We start from the raw sequence: 17,512 nt of genomic DNA on the forward strand, positions 1-17,512 counted from the left end.
GACTTCTTCAACTGGCAGGGGCATATAAGATGTGCAGTTTTGGCTGGGCACAGTGGCTCACGCCTGTAATCCCAGTACTTTGGGAGGCTGAGGAGGGAGGATCACTTGAGGCCCAGAGTTTGAGACCAGCCTGGTCAACATAGTGAGACAAAACAAAAAAAAGAAAAGTGCAGTCTCACAGAGCCCATATTCAGAAGGGCCCTATGCTTTGCTGTCAACATCTTAACATTTTTAATAATTGTTGAATCTGCCCCCCAACATTGCCCTGGGGGGTGGAGGATGGGGAGAACAAATTAACTAGCTGGTCTTGCCAACTGGACATAACTACCTGGAATATAATGAAGAGGCTAGAGCTAGAAGTATAATTTTTGGAGGCTTATGAATAAAGATAGTGTTTAAAATCACAGAACTGAATGAAAGCACCCAGGAATGAGTATAGGTTGAGAGGACGTCAGAGGACTGAGACTTGGGGTTCTCTAAATTTGAGAAGTCTTGAAAAGAAGAAAGCTTATACGAAAGAGACTAAGAAAAGATATTCAGTAAGGCCAGAGAAAAACCAGGAGACTATAATGTTACATTAAGCAAAGTGAAGAAAGTGCTTCAAAAAGGAGTGATCAGTTGGGTCAAATAGTGCTGAGAGATAGCGTAAGATGAGGACAGTAGACTGACCTTTGGATTTGCCATGATGGAGGTTATTGTTCTCAACAAGAACACATTAAGTGGTGTGTGGGTTGAAGAATAAGAGGAAAGGATATAAAGACAGCAAGTTCATACAATCCTTTATCAGAGATTTGCTCCAACAGAGAAGAGGGATATCGTTTCTAGAGAGGGATTACAAAAATGTTGAGAGCTATTTACTGCAAATTTCTTTGCTCATGGGACTAGTCTAGAAAAAAAGGGGAAAGTGATGATATAAAGGAGGGAGGTGACTATTGAAACACAGCCCTTGAGTGAGAGGGAATGAGACTCAGAGTACACATACAAGAATACACATACATGACCCTAGAGATGTGCAGGTTCAGCTCATCCACTGTAATGGGAGAGAAGGCAGAGTATAAGGATGCAGATGCGAATATGTTGGTAGATTTGGGAGGTAGGAGGATAAAAGCAGTCTTTTCTGATTGCTGCTTGAAATAAGATAAAAACTTCCGGACTGTGCTATTATATTTTGTAGATCTAAACCATGCTCACATCTCTATTGAATTGAAAGTCAATGTTCTCAGAAAATGAAGGTGGGAGGGAGAAGAGTGAGAATCCTAAATTAGTTTTTTGAAAAATTAGGTTCAGATTTTTGACAAGAGGACCAAAACAACAATTCCATGGGAAAATAATATTCTTTTCATCAAATGGTGCTGGGACAACTGGATATATACAAGCAAAAGAATGAAACTAGACTCATACCACACACCACATGTAAAAACTAACTCAAAATAGATCAAAGACCTAAATGTAAGAACTAAAACTATAAAACTCTTAGAAAAAAACACATATGTAAATCTTCATGATCTTACATTATGCAACAGTTTATTAGATGTGACATCAACATTATAAACAAGAAAATAACAGATTAATTAGACTTCAACAAAATTAAAAATTTTGTGCTTCAAAGGACACTATCAAAAAATTGAAAAGACGCCGGGCACAGTGGCTCACGCCTGTAATCCCAGCACTTTGGGAGGCCGAGCCGGGCAGACCACAAAGTCAGGGGTTCAAGACCAGCCTGACCAACATGGTGAAACCCTGTGTTTATTAGAAATACAAAAATTAGCCGGGCCTGGTGGCGCGCGCCTGTAATCCCAGCTACTCAGGAGGCTGAAGCAGGAAAACTGTTTGAACACAGGAGGCGGAGGTTGCAGTGAGCCGAGATCACACCACTGCACTCCAGCCTGGGTGACAGAGTGAGACTCTGTCTCCAAAAAAAAAAAAAAAAAAGAAGAAAAATTGAAAAGACAACCCATAGAATACGAGAAAATATTTGCATATCATATATCTGATAAGGGTCTTATATCCAAAATAAACAATTAACAGAGAATTTGAAAAGACATTTATCTAAAGAAGATATACAATTGGCCATTAAACACATGAAAAGATGTTCAACATCATTATTCATTAGGGCAATGCAAATCAAAACACAATGAGACATCGCTTCATATCCAGTAGGATGGCTATAATAAAAAAACATGATAACAAGCGTTGGTGAAGATGTAGTGAAACTAGAACCATCAAACACTGCTGGAAGGAATGCAAAACTAGGCAGTTGCTTTGTCATTCCTCAAAAGGTTAAACATAGAGTTAACATATGACTCAGCAATTCTACCCCTAGGCTTATACCCAAGGGAACTGAAAATATGTGCCCATACAAAGGCTTCTACAGAAATGTTCATCCTAGCATTATTCATAATAGCGAAAAAAAGTGGACACAACCCAAATGTCCATCAACTAATGAGTAGATAAGCAAAATGTGGTTCATATATACAATGAAATATTTATTTATTCAGACATAAAAAGGAGTGAAGTACTGATACATGCTACAACATGGATGAGCCTTCGAAACATACGCTAAGTGAAAGAAGAGAGACACAAAAGAACACATATTATGTGATTCTATTTATATAAAATGTGCAAGAGTTAGAGGGAACTTCATAGACAAGAAGAAATTTAAACTGACTATTGACAAAGTGGGAGAAGGACACTCCAGATAAAAGGGAAAATGTTAGCAGAGATACGGAACTGTGAAACTACGGGGAAACATTTGAAATAATGTGGTTGTAATGTAGCTCAGATATAGGATGAAGAACCATAGAAGCGTTAACCAGGAAGGCAGGCTTAGCCAGATTTTTAAAGACCTTTGAAGACCTTGAACTTTATTCAACAAGTCCTCTTTGCTTTTACATCACTTCTGTTGTGCTGCTTTTAAACATCTTTCTATTATATACTATTGTTAACCATGTGTAAGTTTGTCTCAATTAATGGACTGGTAGATGGTAGACACCTAACAATACACACCACACCTTAGTTCTGTCTGGCCCCTCAGGGCCCAGTGCATATGTGCAGTACATAGATTGTGCCCAATATCAATCTGTTAACTTTGAATTAGTAAAATAAATCCAGCTAAGATCATAGGAGTCCAGATATACTCTGTTGATCTAAATGCCACTAGAAATTATTTGAAGATATGACAATACATTTCTTTGCCATTACTTATCTATCATTTCATTAACTACTCATACTGTAAACAGAATTAGAAAAAACATTTAATTGAAGTTTGGATTCCAGTAAAATGTCAAAATTCAAGTAGTTATAGCAATTGTATTGAAGGGCAGATTTTGGTGAATGAGTAGAGAACAATTTGTTCTTTAATAATCAAAATACTGAAATATCAGAGACTTTCATTTGAAAAGGAGACTGGAGTTAAGCCTAGAAAATATTTTTAATAGATATTTCACTTATATGAAATAGTTTATCTAAGGCCTTGGGATATTTTTTCATGGGAACTAGTGGCGGTCAAGAATAAATTACAAAATGGTCTGCATGAAAAGATACAGTTAGATATTTCTTCTAATCCAGTTTGAGAGGTTGGGGCCCTTTTCCAGTCTACCTTTCAATACATCTTTCTTACGAAAGTCAGAGAGTAGAAACATCCCAGGAAATGGCAGTTCTGCAGGGGAACTGCGTGCTGAAGTGCACGCTGTGCTTTTCATAAGGCAGCCTGAGACGCTCCCTCATTCACATGGGTGCTACTTTAGCTGCCCGTGCAGTCGGCTATGATATTTGGTAATTTTTCAAATTATATTGTACATATGATTATAAATCTTGTATCTAAGAATCCTTGCTTCATTTCAGCTTCAGTAGTCAATTAAAAAATTCTGAAACTTGGCTCCAAGTAGCAGAGAGTGAAACACTGTAAGGGAACAAACACATGTTCAGGAAGTAATTGGAGTGCCCTTTATGAAGTACAAACACAGGATAGTTATGACTGCTTTTTTTGCTGGCTGGACTTCAGAAATGAAGTCAGTCATATTTAATTGCAGATTAGATACCTTGAAGGGCAATGGTTACAGTTAACATTGTAAACACTGATTCATTATTAATATTGCTGAAAGTTTGATTCTCATGAAATGCACTATTATAATACATTATTAAATTATAAAGTGTTCTTTGACAAGTGTCACAAGGCACAAACTTTCTGCCACAAGTGCAGAGAGCTGCATAGAAATATCACGAGCCTTGTAAAACAATGGATTTCTCCCAGATAGATGGACAGACACGCAACAAGATGGACAGCGACTATGTGGGGACAATGAGAGCGCATGGCTGTCCTGACTTCTGTAGTATCTCTAAGGGTGTGCAGTACAGGATTCCCTTGGGTCAGTACTTTCCAAGGACCTGAAGAGAGAAAACTGACACATTAAAAAATTATATTATTTTAGAGTCAGATTTCAATCTCTAACCTAGGTCTAGGTCAGCTAGATGAAGAAAGGTTAGTGTTCTCATCTGACAGGGGAATTCAAATTCAAAGTGGGTACATATAACAATATCACAATAACAACTAGGGCAGCAGCAACTGAGGACATGCCACCTCGGTACTAGCGTGAACACAAAGGAGACCTAACACACAGTCTCTCTTCTTCAGAAACTCATAATCAGGTTGGAAAGAAAATATAAACACATACTTTTTATGTGGGAAAGGAACTCAAGGTAGAAGTCAGGTAGGAAATAATAGTGAAATAATCACAGCCTGAAACTGTATTTAATCTCAGCCTGACTCTATAATAACTACATGATCTTAGATAATTCACCTAACTCAATAAATATTTGTGAAATGAATAACCTTTTCAGAATCATAGGTTCTTCATCCAAGGTCATTTTGCAGATCTGACATTATTGTTACAGGGCTGCCTGACAGAAGTGTGATATAACCAAAAGATGTTATACATAGGGTTACCATAATTTGTAAAGCAAGTATCAAGACAAAATGTGACACATGATCAGATCATGAATAGACTATCTGGAACCAAGACAGTCCTGGAAAGTGTGGGTTCTCTGACGGCTCTAGGTATGCGAAAAAGACAAGTATAGAGTTGGGGGAAAGACAGCTGCAGAGGCAGGTAGCAGGCAGAGCAAGGAGCTCTTTGTAGGCTGGGCACAAGTAAGCCACTATATAGTTCTGAGCAGGAGTGGAGTCTGTTTAAACTCCTGTGTCTGTGGAGATGGTAAGGGGTGAGGAAGCTGTGGGGCCCAATAAAGACAGTGAGCAGTGAGGCTATCAAAGAGCATTCTGGAGTTGGCTGGCTATGACTGCATGACAGGGGTAGGGAGAAGGGGAAGCGTTTGGGTTATCAGAGGGACTGGGAAGACACGTCTGCTAGTTAGAGTGACATGAGTGTGGCTCAGTAGAAAATTCTGAATGGGAAATACAGAACCAGAAGCCATCATATAGAGTTAAGAGTTGAAGACAGAGGTACTGGAATAATTTGTGTGACAAAAATGAATCTAGTACATTAGTGGGATGGATAAAATGTACTAATTATCTAACCACAAGGTGATGGAGACCTACATTAGGGTTGAGATAATGAGGGAAAAAAATGAGGAAAGGGATGTTGGAGACATAGAAAAAAAAAACACTGATAAGGTTTGGTGACTGATGATAGAAAAGATTGTGAGTCTGGTGGTTGGGAGAATGAAATACAGAGCAAAGTTGAGAGAGAAAAATGACAGTGAGTTCTGTCTGGGCATAGCGAGTTTAAGATACATCCTGAAGTGGAGACTGTCTGGCAAGCACTGGAGGCCTAGGACTGAGCTCAGGCCTGAGATACTGATTTCTATTTTTTTGCTTCTGTGGCACTAGATGAGCCATGGAAGGAACAGCAGACAGACAGAGCAGACAGCCCAGGAAGGAGACTTTGAGGACGCTGCAATTTGGACAGAAGGGCGAAGGAAGGAACATAGCAGCAGGAGGAAGCAATACAGGAAATAGGAGAATTTTCAAGAATCTGTGAAGCACCACAATACATTTACTAAATGAAAATTTTTTAAAAAATTGAAAAAATGTGTGAGATACATTCCTGGGGAAATCCGTAGAAATAAGTCTGGAAGAACACATTACCAAACCTGTAATAGCAGTTATCCCTGGGGGAGAAAGGAGTGAATTAGAATCATGAAGCAAGAGAATCAGAGGGAACTTTAGCCATCAGTGATGTATTAAATTTTTTAAGAAGAATGTATTTCCTCAATAATGAAAAAGTGTTGGGAAAAGGAATAAATAGATAAGAAAGTACTTTTAGAATAGAACAATTCTCATCTGAAACACATTCTCCCACGGTAAGATTTATTTTTAATATACATTGAAAAGTGATTTATTATGTTCCCCTCATTTATCTATCAAATTAAGAACACATCTGTAACATAAGCAAAGACATTTTCCTTATGTATTCTTCATATTATTTTAGAGAAATACTTGGCATAGTGGTAGCTATTTCTTTATTCTCATTATAGAAAATAAAAACATTTAATATTAATCTCTTTATGAGACACCCGAGTACAAAACTTTCATTAATTGTGAGCTTATCTACAGTACCTTGAAAGAAGGCCATGAACCTCTGTTTACACTCAAACCTAATGACAATTTTCCTAGAGTCACAGAGCTTGTCTTAATCCTAGCAGCAAACTGGTTAACTTTTCTGCTTAAACACACAATGGAACTATGATTTTTTATGAAACTTCCAAGATGTTTCAGCCTTTTCTTTCTGTTTTAACGTCTCCCCGAAATACTGATTACTTCAATAACTTTTGATTACAGTACAGTAAGCTACAAATTGGAATCCTGCCAGGATGAGAAAACAAAGAGCGTTTTCCCCCTCTTCCTCTCCCTGCTTAGGAATCACCTTTCATGAGAACCTGACCTTTATTCCCGCCACCATGCTCTGATGTAGTCAAAGAAAAGTATGAAGGACAAAAATCTCTTAAAATGTAATAAACGAACTCTCTCTGCAGACAGCATTGACTTAATAACAATGGCTGTATTTTAGCATTTTGTAATCAAGTGACATTCTTGTTAAAGCATTTCCCTCCTCACTCCAGCTTTTTTTGCATTTGTATTTGTTTAAACAGTATTATTGAGGTATATTTTACATATCATAAAGCCCACCTATTTCTACAATTCAGTGACTTTTAGTAACTTTACCAAGTGATATTACCATTTAAGACAAGGACAAATAATAAATTGTTAATAGAAGATTTGGAGAAAGATTTTGTGGGCTCTGTGTATTTTCCACACAGGCACATTTATTCTTTAATTTAAAATATATGAACTAGCCAATAACTTGTTCTGGCAAGTAACTGCAAATGAAAATAGCTTCATATTTCATTTTCGAAATAAAAATATGATTACATTGTATTACACATTTAACATGATTTGGTTACTTCAAAGATATATAAAGGATTTAAAATTTATTTTTAATTATCTCCAATTATCTTTTGATAATTTGTCTCACAAGGAGGTAAATCAAATTAAAAAGTAAACATCTCTTCACAGATACAGTAGATCTATGGATAGAGACAGGAAGTTGAAAAAGTTTCTGTGTGATAGAGGTGGCCAGGTTAAACACGGATAATGTTGTTGTATCTAGACCTTTAAGGTTGTCTGGTTCTACTTTTAGAAACTAGAAAGTTGGGCTGGACATAGTGGTTCATGCCTGTAATCCCAGCACTTTGAGAGGCCAAGGTGGGTGGACTGGTGAATCGCTTGAGCTCAGGAAGTCAAGGCTGCAGTGAGCTGAGTCTGCACCATTGTACTCTAGCCTGGGCAATAGAGTGAAAGCCTGTCTTAAAAAACAAACTAGAAAAAATATAAGAAATTTATAAATATAGGTATGGATTTGTTTTAACTGGGGATAACATATGACAACCAGAAGAACAAATAGTTGCTACAGCAATGGCTAGCTGTGCCTTCTCTCCATAATGTCACTTCTTGATTTGTATGTCAGAAATACTGATTCATTCTTCAAAAGGAGGCTCTTGTTAACTTTGGAAGCAGGAAACTTACTTTCATTTTCTGATTGGAAGAATAAAAATTACATAAACAACAAACATCTGAATTTTTCTTTTCACTATTTTACTTAAGGCATTTTTGACATAATTCTTTACAGGGTAATTTGGCAAAATAACATTGACACTAGCTCTTGTCACCTAGCCACTTGACTATGATTTTTAAACTAGAGAAGAAAACTGTAAAGAGGACTACTATATCTGTGCCTCTTATTCTTTTCCAATTGTTCCTTATTGGCCAAGGCTAATTCTTCTATTGCTTATGACCTTCTCTCTCTGCCGTGCAGAAGGTGCACCGCCCACCACTGTTTGTTCACAGAAGCTATAATGTGAAAAGTGTCCTTGTGGTTGTACAGCACCCAAGCTGCCTTACAGAAGATACGGCCACCTGGTCTCTGGATTCTCTCCTGGAGGTCCTTGTTCTATTACCTCCTGACTTGCAACATCAGCTTCTCCTCTCCACTGGCTCTGCCCCTTAAGCATCTAAACCTGCCAACATTTGATTCATTAAAATATTTTAAAAACCCAATAAACATTGAAACACAAGAAACATTGAAAAACTCCAACCCTTTCTGGACCAAGCCCCCCTATAAGCAGTAGTCTATTTTCTCCCACACCTTCAAGGGACAAAGACTTGTCCACACCTGCCTGTTCTCAGTAACTGACAATGACTTCACGAAGGCTCTTACTTGCACTGAATTGCTCCAAAGGCCTGCTTGTTGGTCTCCCAGCACCTCTTACTATTTCCATTCATCTTTCCTTGTTCCTTACCTTTCCATGGTTGTCATAGGATCTTTGATAAGATACAAATCTATTTATATCATTTTTCTACTTACATTCCTAGAATTACTCCCTATCATTTTCAAGAGAAAATCCAAATATGGGATATGGTTTTTCACGACCTGACCTATTTAGCTTAGTCTCTTAATTCACCTTTACCTTCCCCTACATTCTATACTGTAAACTGCAGATGTCCTGAATCCACTGCCACACTTGCAGCTCTCTCCCAAATTGTCCTCACTGCCCTGAATGTCCTCACACTTGTTGCTTTTTCTTCCAGGGGCACCCTTGTCTCTATTTCCCTGCCTGATAAACTCTTAACTGTTTTGTATTGTATTTGAATTGCATTTTATGTTTCTATGTATTGTGAATTATATTTTATGTTTCTCAAGAGAAGCGCCTGAATCTTATTTATGATTTCAGTGTCTGGTACATAATAGGCACGTAGCAAATGTGTCTTTAAGGCAAATTATTGAATTTTTATTCATTCATCTTCTATCTCCCCAAGTGGGAGATTTACATCTTTCCAGTAAATGCCACATAACTAGATTTCAATAAAGATTAACATCTGTTGAAGGAACCAACCAATTGCCTCCAAACTCTACCTCTTCCAATCTGTCCTGCACACTGATGGAAGGTTACCTTTCCTAATACACTAACTCCCCATGGTATCTGTCACCTCCCCTAACCAGCTCAAACTTTCATTGGCTTCGTGTTAGCTCTAGGATAAAATCAAGGTTCTCCTATTTCGATTCTTTTGCATTTGCTATAATCTCTGCCTGGAATGCTCTTTCCTTGATTTTTACAGACTTTCTCCCCCTCCTTTTGTCTCAGAACAAACTTTCTCTGACTACTCAAACTAAAATGATCTTTGTGTCAGTCTATTAAACTGTTATAATTTCTTAATACCTTCCATTTATTAGAACTGAAGTCATCTTCCTCACAGTCTTTTTTTCTATCATGTCTCTCTGTTGCTCTCCTCATTAGATTCTACGGTTCCTTAACACAGGGGCCTGGTTGGTTTTGTTCATTGCTCTGCATCTCCAGTCTTAAAGCAGTTCCTAGAACCAGAGGTTAACCACCCAAACATTTGTTCAACGAATGAAAGAATGAAAAAATACTTGAACCAGGCATTCAAGGTCCCCTATGACCTGGCCTCACTCCGCCTTTCCAGCCTTATCTCCAACTACTTCCAGTTACAATTTCCAAAATACCTGTTATACCTCCTAAATAAGCATATCTACAATACTCTTGTCTTATTTCTCTTCCTATCTAAATTATCTTCACCATCTTCATCATCTAAATTATCTTCATCAGATCCAGCTCAAATGCTATGTCTTCTATAAGGCAATACAAAGTGGCAAGCTCCTTAACTACATTATATCTCTGTTTAATAACTTCTTTCAACTTCCTGGAGTATTTTTATTTTAAAAATAGGTTATAAGTTATAATGGAAGATATTATTAAAATGAAAATTATATAATTTCTGGAATTATGGTAATTCTAGTAGTAAATAAAATTCAAGCTACTAGTAAATAAAATTCAAGCCCAAATTTACCTATTTTAAGAAAATTGTGGCCTGGCGCAGCGACTCATGCCTGTAATCCCAGTACTTTGGGAGGCCGAGGTAGGGGGATCATTTGAGGTCAAGAGTTCGAGACCAGCCTGACCAACAAGGTGAAACCCCATCTCTACTAAAAATACAAAAATAAATTACCTGGGCGTGGTGGCACATACCTGTAGTCCTAGCTACTCTGGAGACTGAGGCAGGAGAATTGCTTGAATCTGGGAGGCAGAGGTTGCAGTGAGCCGAGATTGCACCACTGCACTCCAGCCTGGGCAACAGAGTGAGACCCTGTCTCAAAAAACATTGCAGGTTTTTTTCTTCAAGTATACCAGAGAAGTCTGCTTTCAGTTATAATGTGCAACATGCTGGTTAAAAAGCAACATTCAAAATTAGTCTGTGAGAGTTGGTTCCAGTGACAACTTTGATTTCCATTTTAAATTGCAGATAATATTTTCCACTGAACATACTATGAGAAAGCATCCAAAGATAACAATTCAACTTTAACTCTGAGCCTAACATAACTTCTGTTGATTAAATCACTTGTTTCAATCTGGAAAACAAAATAACTAGAATGCTTCTGTGATAAGAACTGTTAGAAAATTCTCAAAACATAGAGTGAATTTTAAATATCTTTACTGATCTATATCCTATAAACTCCAGTGGTAGATCAATGCAGAAATACCTACATATGTGGGCCTAAACATAAGAGCGGATAATGCAATATGGATTGTGTAGATAAAGAAAACGTGCCAACCTGGGTACCAACTTGGCACTACTAGCATCCTCTGCTGAATTCATGTCTTCCAAGCAGGATTTTCTACGGCTTAGCCACAAGCTGAGCTGAGGAATGCCATCAGATAGCTCTGGTTGCAGTACTCTGTGGGTCTGAATAGATCCCTCACTCCTGGACTTTGGGATCTAAAAGGGGGGAAAAAAAAAAGAGGGATGGTAGAGAGCTAGATAAATGTTAAAGTCTTTCAAATTAAGTTTTTGGAAAAAGATAATTTATTCTAATTTTGCAATAATCCAATTTATAACACCCCAGAAAAACATCAAGCTAAAAATGAAATTTAAACTACATATAAAAATGATATAGCAAAGGGCACAGGGAAGGGGAGATACAAATATTTCCAAGGAGAACATTCAAATCTTATATACCCCATACCCTACCGAGAAGATTTCTATTCTGACAGAAATCTTCCCCAGGCCCACCCCTCCTTAGAATAATCATTCTAGGTAATGAGAAATGATATGGGAGTATGTCAGACTGGCAACTTGGATTGAAGGAAATAAAAAATAGTTGGAAAGAGGTGGGAAAAAAAAGAGCTAAGAACCACTGGAATAAAGGATGCCAGTGTCTGAAAGGTATTCAGAAATATTTACTACCAAAAAGCAATACACGAATTTGCTGATGGTTTCTATTGTAGCCCTCTTTTGTAGGGCAAAGTAAGATCTAACAAACTTTTGATTAAGGTAATAAATAGGAAAAACACAAGCTTTTTAGTTTTCTTTTATCTCGGAATGCATGGGCAACACATGTCTCAAATGAATCCTGGGGGTACTGACTTCTCAGACTGTATCTGAAGTTATGTTCCCTCTAGCCCCCCAAATACCCTCACGTTCTCTTATTTTAGATCAGAATGAGTATCAATACAATCAATATTGTTTTCCTTTAAAATGTAAAAAGCATTATGCCAGAATTGTAGGAAAAATTAGAAACCTCGGATCAATTGTATTTGGTACACTGGAAGCTTTTTCTTGTGTCTAGGATTTTTCCCATGCTTGTCCTTACATCTGGAATGTCATGTGCTCATCATCGGCCACTCAACTGCCTCAAACCAAACTAATCCTAACTTCCTTTGAGGCTGAGATAACTTCAGTGGAGTTTCTCTAACAAGCTCAGGTCTTCTTTTTTTTTTTTTGAGACATAGTCTCGCTCTGTCACCCAGGCTGGAGTAGTGCAGTGGTGTGATCCTGATTCACTGCAACCTCCACCTCCCGGGTTCAAGCGATTCTCCTTCCTCAGCCTCCTGAGTAGGTGGGATTACAGGCGTGCACCACCAAGCCAGTGTAATTTTTGTATTTTTTGTAGGGATGTGGTTTCACCATGTTGCCCTGGCTGGTCTCAAACTTCTGACCTCAAGTCATCTGCCCACCTTGGCCTCCAAAAGTGCTGGGATTACAGGCTTGAGCCACAGTGCCTGGACTTAACTTCAGGTCTTAATGACCTTTCCCAACTCTGAATTTCCATAACACACTACCACGTAGTCTACCCTTGATTACACATTGCCTGATACTTTAATCTGAGTTTTTTCATGTTTCTAGGTCATATGGTCTCAATGGGTTCTTTGCAGATTGAGATTATAGTCTCCTCCTATTTTTTATCTTTCTCTCTCCTTCCTTTTATTCTTCTTGTTAACATTTTTACCATAAAGTCTAGCAAAGTTTTGGATCTATTAATAAATACTTATATTGTGAGACAATCCACTAGTCAACCACAAGGTATTCTTAAGACACTGACTATCCTGGAGGATTCAGTAAAACAGATAGTTTTTAAAATAATATGGGAATAATTATGAACATAAATATTGAATAAATTCATGCCTCTATGAAGATTATATAAAACAATATATGAAGAAATATGTACAATTATGACTTGTCAATTAAAAATAACATTAATTTACAAAACCAAACAACACACACAAACAAAATATATGAGCATAATTTGGTAAAGAGATATATTTAGGATAGAGCAAAGTGAACACTCAATAAAAGCTAGTTTTTATTATTATTGTTGTTACATAAAATTTGCCCAAATCTGGTGACTGCTAATTAATTTTTCATGACATTTCTTTGTAGAGCATTTTTAAGTTTATAAAATCATGAAAGCAAGGAAAAATGTTTAAAAAATTATAAACTTACAAAAACACTTCTGTAGTCCATATTTGCCAAGATTGACTTTTGTATTGACAAAAATTATATATATTCATCCTATACAACATGTTGTTCTGAAATATGTATACACTGAGGAACAGCTAAACAGATAATTAACATACGCATTACCTCACATACATTTTTTGTGGTGAGAAAACTTAAAATCTACTCTCTTAGCAATTTTCAAGAATACCAAGAATACTTTTTAAAAAAAAACATTAATAGCAAGAACATGGAAGTAAAAATATATGCTATTATATATTTCATTCAGGAGTTCCTTTTGATGTGATTATTTTTCAAAAGAGTAGACATGAAAAATCAATACAAACACTGAAAATGCAGTAAGATTTCAAACTAATTAGCCAAAAAAATCTCACATTTAGACTTAATTCCCTGCCCATATTAAAGCAAGCACAAGGACAGTTGTTTCACAACATTTCATGGTGTTAAAATAAGGAGACTGTGATGGTTAACAATGAGTGTCGACTTGATTGAAGGATGCTAAGTATTGTTCCTAGGTGTGCCTGTGAGGGTGTTACCAAAAGAGATTAGCATTTGAGTCAGTGGACTGGGAGGAGCAGACCCACCCTCAGTCTGGGTGGGCACCATCTAGTCAGCTGCCAGCTCAGCTAGGATAAAAGCAGGCAGAGGAACGTGGAAGGACTAGACTGGCTGAGTCTTCTAGCCTCCATCTTTCTCCTGTGCTGGATGCTTCCTGCCCTTGAACATCAGACTCCAGGTTCTTTGGCTTTTGGACTCTTGGACTTACACCAGTAGTTTGTCAGGGGCTTTCAGACCTTCAGCCACAGACTGAAGGCTGCACTGTTGGCTTCCCTACTTTTGAGGTTTTGGGACTCAGACTGGCTTCCTGGCTCCTTAGCTTGCAGACAGCCTATTGTGGGACTTCACCTTGTGATCATGTGAGTTAATTCTCCTAATAAACTCCTTTTCATATAAACATCTATCCTGTTAGTTTTGTCCCTCTAGTGAACCCTGACTAACATAAAAGCAAACTCCATGCTTTCATGAAACATATTCTAATCGAGGGGAAGACAGACAAGAAGTGGGCCCAGGAGGCCATTTAGACCCACCTTATCTCAGCAAGAGTTGCTACTGGCTCCATGAGGCTCAGGCAAGCCCTGCTGGTCAGGGACTCCAAATCGAGCCAACAGCCTTACTGTAATAAATGGAGTGAATGTGCTGGAGAGACGTACCTGCAGCCTCTCTCATAACATGTGGCTGAAGCAGGAAAATGGCCAAGGGTTGGGGATACAGACTGGGGAGACCAGCTTTCTCTTTCCACTGCAGTTATAACTGACATCCACTAGTTCACACCACACTTTGCTTCTTTCTTTTAGTCATTTCTTCATTTATTTGATCATTTAGTAACTTTTGTATGTGAAGGTAAAAACTGTAAAACCCCCCAAACCACCTATGATGAACACTTTGCTCAAAAGAATTCTGCCCTTGGCTATTTGAGATAAAGATCTCGGTATATGCTGTGTGATTTATGTGTACAACTAAAATACAAACAATTCCAGGAATCTCAAAAAGAGTACATTCCATGCATGTATCTGCAGGTGTGCAGTAGCTCTAATTGTGGCATTTTTAAGGTACTTTAGTATTTAACATGCCATGGGAATAAAAACAAAGGAATGTTCTTTGAGACAGTAAAATTAGAAAACATTCTCTTAAATCCTGGTGCTGCTGCTGTTATAATTATTATTTACTGAGCACTTATTCTATGCCAGGCATGGTTCCAAGAAATTTACATAAACCAACCCATTTAATTCTCACAACCACCCAAGGAGTCAAGAGCTGTTATTATTATCATTTGAAAGATGAGGAAGCTGAGGCACAAAAAAATTTCATTTGTTCCAGTGAGTAAGTGGCAGAGTTACCATCAGAACCCAGATAGGCCTTAGTACCTGTGCTTAACCACTAGTCTATATACTTGGTTATATGTTAAATGTTGGAATTGCAAGAATAAATGGCATTTTAAATGAAAGTCATATTACCTACCATAATGCAACCATTTTCTTTTTGGGTATTAGAAGTTAAAATTTTCTTTTCTTTCAATTTATTTCTCTGGCACCTGTTGAAGCATTCTAGAAACATAGCCTTAAGAAAAAAAAAATTGAATTTGAGGACAAAACTAGATGGAAGATATGTTCATCATATTTTATTTACAATAGAATGAAAATGTAAGCATTCTAAATAACCAAATTACTATCATATGTAAATTACGGCATATCCACATGATAAAGGATTACTCAGCCATTAAAATACTTACAAAGTTTCAAATAAGATAGTAAAGTACTTTTTATGGGATATAGTATAAGCTAGTTTAGCAAATAAAAATGGAAAGGGGGGGTAGATATATACCTCCAATAAAACTAGGGTCATCATACTTAAAATACACAATAATTTGTTTTGAAAGTCAAAAAACAAATCGTCACAGTCAACACTAAAAATATTTTAAGATGGTCTAATCTTTAAAAATTGTATAAAGAACCCATCATCAAAAAAAAAAATTATGTGATACCAGGCACTAAATTACCCTGATAAATTAATGTGACTGAAAATAAAAAAGACATTAAAATATCATACCTCAATCTTAATTTTGATACATTGCCCTCATATAACTGTGATGATACAATAGTAAGCTGTGAACATAGGCGCTCTGTTCTGTGGGAGAGTGTACAGTACGAATTATCTGTCATGCTAAGTGGATATGAAGCAGGAGGGATTTTGTTTACTAGACAGCTTCTTTTCCTTTGTGGAGGAGTAGAAGGTTTCTCCACTTAAAAGTTTCTTCCCAGAAAAGTAATGTGCTTGTGAGTCAACGGGAGGAAAATTAAAAATAATAATTTAGTAAGCTATTATGAGGCAGTATTGTAAGTAAGTAATTTTTAAAAGCTTAAGCATAACAAACTGATATTTTAGTCTAAGGAGTCACCCTAAGCACTGTTCAGTTGCTGTGCTTGCATTTTGAAAGTAAAAAAAACTCTAAGTGTGGACTGGGTATGGTGGCTCACACCTGTAATCCTAGCACTTTGGGACGCCGAGATGGGGGGATTGCTTAAGACCAGGAGGTGGAGACCAGTCTCAGCAACATAGTGAGATCCTGTCTCTACAATATATATATATATATATATATATTTTTTTTTTTTTTTTTTTTAAATAGCCAGGCCTTGTGGTGTCTACCGATAGTCCCAACTACTTGGGAGGCTGAGGTGGGAGAATGGCTTGAGCCCAGGAGGTTGAGGCTGCAGTGAGCTGTGACCATGCCACTGCACTCCTGTCTGTGTGACAGAGTGAGACCTTGTCTCAACATCCCCCACCTCCAAAACAAACAAACAAAAAAACCAAAAAACCCAAACTCTAACTCTATTCTTTTCATGGACTCTATATTCTTCATCAGGTTCTTTGAGAAGTGATTAGGAAAGGACAGAAAATTATGTTCAAGGCTCAAATGACTATGAAAGATTGAGATAGAAGGACAAAAGGAGTAGCACTAATTTTTAACACTTAGACTTTCTAAAGAAAGTTAGCCAGTCCTCCCCATTATCTTTGGCCTCTTCTCTCCTCCACCTGTCACTTGTATGGAAGATGGCAAAGCTTCTTGCCTCTCTTTAATGTTTGTTAAACTCATAATCTTCATAAGAAGAAATGTGAAATAACAAAGTACCAGAAAAGAGATGCTTAGTTCTGAATTTGCAAAAAAAAAAAAAAAAGATATACAGTTTTAATTTAAAGACCACAAAAAACTCTAAGTCATAAAAAGGCCTTTGTTTTTGCTTAAAAAAATGTTTCATTTAGCTTTCCAAAAAAGAGATTTGTTTACTAAACTGCTGCTACTCTCCTCATAGATAATTTAATGAATCCCTTCTGTGCCACAGTACTAGCTAACTAACGCTCCAGTTTTTTTTTTCTGAGAAAATTATTAACATGCTTTAGGGAATATATATTTTTAGGAGGGGAGTAGTTTCTTACACATGCTTATCTTTTTTTATAATAGTAAAAATGGGACAATGATAAACAGTTAAAACTAATTAAAATGTCATCTTGATCCAAGTTTTAGAGCAAGTCTGTATTTCAGCATAATTCAATTTAACTTTGTTAGAAAAATCACTCATATAGGAGAAAAAAGAAATTTTATACTTCTCAAAAAGTTTATGTTGA

The 17,512-nt window shown here is 37.0% G+C and overlaps 1 protein-coding gene across 10 annotated transcripts in view; it reads right to left on the reverse strand.

Moving 5' to 3' along the window:
* Window positions 1-17,512, reverse strand: part of FAM13A (family with sequence similarity 13 member A) — a 388,692-nt gene that overhangs the window by 120,686 nt on the left and 250,494 nt on the right. For 8 of the 10 annotated variants that reach the window (XM_021939093.2, XM_021939091.2, XM_021939090.2 and 5 more), the window contains 2 exons: window positions 15,350-15,448; window positions 11,148-11,311 (listed from right to left, as the gene is read on the reverse strand). In XM_021939093.2, coding sequence (XP_021794785.2) covers window positions 11,148-11,311; window positions 15,350-15,448 — 263 coding nt within the window. The remainder of the gene's footprint in view (window positions 1-11,147; window positions 11,312-15,349; window positions 15,449-17,512) is intronic. The other 2 variants (XM_021939094.2, XM_017959321.3) reach the window with 1 other exon arrangement.

The sequence above is a fragment of the Papio anubis genome, chromosome 3 (assembly GCF_008728515.1).
Source record: "Papio anubis isolate 15944 chromosome 3, Panubis1.0, whole genome shotgun sequence".
Classification (NCBI taxonomy): domain Eukaryota; kingdom Metazoa; phylum Chordata; class Mammalia; order Primates; family Cercopithecidae; genus Papio; species Papio anubis.